Source organism: Zootoca vivipara, chromosome 17, assembly GCF_963506605.1.
Source record: "Zootoca vivipara chromosome 17, rZooViv1.1, whole genome shotgun sequence".
Taxonomy (NCBI): domain Eukaryota; kingdom Metazoa; phylum Chordata; class Lepidosauria; order Squamata; family Lacertidae; genus Zootoca; species Zootoca vivipara.
The window spans coordinates 36,320,808-36,325,371 of NC_083292.1; the positions used below are offsets into that span (position 1 = coordinate 36,320,808).

Consider the following 4,564-nt stretch of genomic DNA (forward strand, 5'->3'; position numbering starts at 1 on the left):
TTGTTTTTGTACATTCTGCTTTGATGGCCTTCTTGAGATGCCCACCTGTCAGTCCAATCAGAATGGCCACGATTGCAGCACATATTCATTCCAAGGAGTAGGATCTTTTGGAGGTGAGGTATACATTTAAGTAGGCAGCAGAATCCCAGACTGCCAATGATCCATCTCTGAGGCTTTTACTGGAATGTTAACTGGATGTCTTATTTTTTTATCTATCCAATCAGAACAGTGAGATCAAAAGGATTCATGGGGTGTAACATACATACAAAGCATATTGTACTAAGTGAGAGAGAAACTAATTCTCACTACGTGGGAGGGTCATCAAACTCGATTGCTAGCTGGCTAGTAATCACCAACAGGGAATGCAAGTGTTTACAATAATTGAGGTGTCCCTTATATGACAATATGACAATAGATTAGGAAATTGGTGTGTCTCATCTCCTCCAGGCTATAGAGCTAAGAGTATAAAAGGCTCCTCGTTTGGGGAGTCTTTCACACTCATCCTCTTCTGAGACATTTCTCCCTTCAAGAACTGGTGAGTTCCCGGGGTTTTCTTTGGGAGGTTGTCATAGAGAAGCACTCTGTGAACCTTAAGACTGGGGGGAGAGAGAGAGAGAGAGAGAGAGAGAGAGAGAGAGATCTCATTTGCTTGTGGTTGGTGCTTTTGAGGTTTTCCTATACAACCACCACAGGTTAATGTAGAATGCATGGTTAAGGAAACAAGAAAGCAAAATGTGAACCAGAGGCCTCTGTGATTCCTTTACTCAAAAGAAATCCTAGCAGAGAAGAAGCTGCAGTGAAGGTAGGATATTGATGAGATAAAAAGCTCTCCTCAAATTCTCAAAGGGTTTCTTCCAGATGTTCCCTCCAGATGTTGTGGACCCAACTGCCATCTTCCTTGTGCATTGGCTATGGCGACTATGGCAGATTGGAATTGGACTCCAGAACATCTGGAAGGATCTATGTCTTTGGCTGTAGAATGAGGTGGGGACATAGGAAGGTGAAAAAAATGCATCATTTCAGGATGCAAGTATGAGATCTAATTTTTGATGGTGTCCATGGTGTGTGTGTAAAAAGCTTGCATGCACAATACCTGCACCACAGGAAGAAAGAAGATATATAGACTTTTTCCTTGATACACTGCGTGGATGGAGATTTCCTGTAAAAAACTAGTACCTCCATGTGAAGTGGTGAATCTCTTCTACCATTTCAACTTTCCAGTGTGTATCGCTCTATCGGATGGTTGAAACTGCATGAAAAAGTAAATACTAGAGCTGCTCACACAAATAAACATATAGATGAACATATACTGAGTTGCACCATTGGTCAATCAATCTACAGTAGCTCAGTATTGTCTTCACCTTGTGACCCTCCAGATGTAGTTGGACTCCATTCTCATCAGTCATGCCTAGTATGACCATTAGTTGAGGGTGATGGGAGTTGTGATCCAACAACATCCAGAAGCATAGCTGTCAACTTTCGGATTTGAAAATAAGGGATCAGCAGCCTCACCTGTCCCGGGGACAGTCTACGGCAGGCATAGGCAACCTTGGCTCTCCAGATGTTTTGGAACTGCAAATCCCATGATCCCTGACCACTGGCCCTGTTAGCTAGGGATCGTGGGAGTTGTAGTTCCAAAACATCTGGAGATCCAAGGTTGCCTATGCCTGGTCTAAAGGTAAAGGGTAAAGGGACCCCTCACCATTAGGTCCAGTCGTGACCGACTCTGGGGTTGCGCGCTCATCTCGCATTATTGGCCGAGGGAGCCGGCATATAGCTTCCAGGTCATGTGGCCAGCATGACAAAGCCGCTTCTGGCAAACCAGAGCAGCACATGGAAACGCCGTTTACCTTCCCGCTGTAGCGGTTCCTATTTATCTACTTGCATTTTGACGTGCTTTCGAACTGCTAGGTTGGCAGGAGCTGGGACCGAGCAACGGGAGCTCACCCCGTCACAGGGATTCGAACAGCTGACCTTCTGATCAGCAAGCCCTAGGCTCAGTGGTTTAACCACAGCTCCACCTGGGTCCACGCCACGGTATATCTAACAATCCAGGATAGCAGCGGGAAACAGCACTGGAATAAGGAAATTTCCAGCAAAAAAAGAGGAAAGGTTGACAACTGTGGCTTGGAATAAGGGAGTTTCCTGCAAAAAAAGGGGGGGGGAGGGTTGACAGCTGTGTCCAGAAGGCATGACATTGGCTACCTCTGTTATAGCCCTTTTATATTTGAGCTGTGGAACTGCCAGGGTACAATACACCGGGGCTTCAAAAATCTTGCTTACAAAACATTGAAATATGCAGATACTTAAAACTTTGATTTAATCCTATGGTTTCAGATTACCCTCCAATCCTGCAAAAATGGCCAGTGGTGGTGGATACAACCAGTGCTATGCCCAGTGTCCTGCATCTACAGTGACCATCCAGCCACCACCTTTCGTCCTGAACATCCCAGGGCCTGCACTCTACTGCCCAGACCAGCCTTTCGCCATTGAGCAGTACAACCCCTGTGCCCGAGGTGGTTATGGTGGTGGCAGCGCCGCTCTGTATGCTAACGACTTCTCCAACTTCTACTCTCGGGCCCTGCCAAGCAGCAACTACAGCTACAGCACCTATCGGTATTAACAACTGTGGGAGAATGAGAACAAACCAGAAGACGTCATAGAGATCCAGAAATGTCATTGTTTACGAAACAATTGAGCTTCCACTATGTCTAATTGCTATTTGCAGTCAGAAAAGGGGGGGCTAAGCTAGTTCTGTTGGGATACAACATTTGCTATTAGAGTTTAGTTTCACCTTGGGATATTTTCATGGGGAAAGCTGTTTGTGTACAGGAAAGCCGTTTGTTTTGCAAAAGTGCCTTTGTGGAATGTGCTGCTTCTTGTCTTTGTTCATATTAAAATATTATTAATATTGCATCTTAACAACTTACTGGCTCATTTCAATTCATACCTGGTAAAGTTGTTGTTGTAATAGGTGTGAACAGCAGAAAAGGTTTTATTTCAATGCCTCACATCACATCCACACTATACATTGAAAGCACCCTTATACCACTTTCCCAGTTCCACTCGGAGATGCCCTGAATTGAACATTGTGATCTTTCGCTTGCAAAGCACGTGCTCTACTAACAAACTATGTCCTGCCTGGAAAAGAAATAGTTTTCTCTATACATACGGGCACAATGCTCTCCATGAGGAATCCTTGATCATGAATTCTAGTTCATCAGTGTTCTTGAAAACCAAGTCCCAACAGTCAAAATCAGAATGGCCAATAGTCAGGGTTCAGAGGAGTTGTAGTATAGTAACCTCAGGAGAACAACTGGTTTTCCCCAACCTTGAATTAAGAGTTGAGTCCACGCACCACAAATGTGGAACCTAAGCATCCCTCTAGATGTTGTTGGACTACAATTCCCATCAGCCCCAGCCAGCATGACCAATAGTCAGGAACAATGGGAGCTGTAGTTCAACAATGTACTTTGATTTCAGATCCCATCATCTTCAGCCAATACAGGCCAATGGTGGGGATGAGAAGAGATGTGTTACAGCAATATCTGTAGGTCCACTGGTTCCTTGACTTTGTTCTACTCTGACAGTTTGGGGTCTACAGGATCTATCCCAGTCTTATCTGGGGATCCCCTGAATTGGCCTCTGTGGTAATTTGTAATTCTCTACCACTGATCTATGTCCTTCTCTTGAAACATGGAGCAGAGATGCATCTCTCCATTCATAGAGACATATTACACGCCATGAAGAATCCCAGACAGTGAGTTGTAATTCATCAATGTTCTTGGATTCCAAGTCCCTTTAACTCCAGCCAGCAAGGACAATGGTCAAAGGATGAGGGGAGTTGCAGTTCTGCAATGCAGAGAGGGCTACTAGATTTGTGCCATGCTCTACTGACAATGAGAGGATCTCCAAGGTCTCAAGCAAATGCATTTCCTTCTTGAAAGATCCTTTGAAGCTGCAGCCTTTAACTGTGTAGACAGCTTCCTATGTTCTTATTTGAGAAAGGCCACAGCTCAGTTATGGTGCGCTTGCTTAGCATGCTGAAGGTGGCCAGGTAGGACTGAGAGAGGATACTATCTGAAGCCCTGGAAAGCCACTGACAGTCAGTATAGATTCCATACCAGATGGACCTATGTTGTGACTCAGCACAAGGATGTAAGCTTGCTTCCCACATTCCTAAGGGTAGCTTCCCATCTGTCATCCCTTGTATCAAATGGCTGTGAGAAGTTGGACAAACACTATAAAGAAGCCTCAGAAGGTAACCTCTGCTTCATTCTTAACCACACTAAACATGGTCAGTCAAATGGCCATGGTACAAGAAAGACCAGAATACAATAACCATGACCAACCCAGTTATGAGATGCTGCAAAACAGTTCCTACATATCCCCAGACTGGTGACTAGCTAACCCCATGCTGTAAATTCTAGTAAAAGCATACCCTCCAAGTGTTTCAATTTTCCAGGGACAGTCCTGGAATTACAAAAGCCATACCAACTTTTGATTTGATCCCGGAATGTCCCTATTTTCCCCGCCAGCACTGCAGCCGATGAGGTCAGGGAGG

At 44.8% G+C, this 4,564-nt stretch overlaps 1 protein-coding gene across 1 annotated transcript; it reads left to right on the forward strand.

Annotated features, from left to right (window-relative positions):
* The first annotated feature begins 392 nt into the window (after nt 1-392).
* LOC118076503 (scale keratin) lies at nt 393-2,925 on the forward strand. Its single transcript, XM_035099308.2, has 2 exons — nt 393-535; nt 2,338-2,925. Exon 2 carries the CDS (start codon nt 2,360-2,362, stop codon nt 2,621-2,623), a length of 264 nt encoding a protein of 87 aa, XP_034955199.1. The 5' UTR covers nt 393-535; nt 2,338-2,359; the 3' UTR covers nt 2,624-2,925.
* The last annotated feature ends 1,639 nt before the right edge of the window (nt 2,926-4,564 follow it).

What these genes read in the sequence shown, in the direction of transcription:
- LOC118076503 (XM_035099308.2), top strand. Translation starts at nt 2,360, where the DNA reads ATGGCCAGTGGTGGTGGATACAACCAGTGCTATGCCCAGTGTCCTGCA.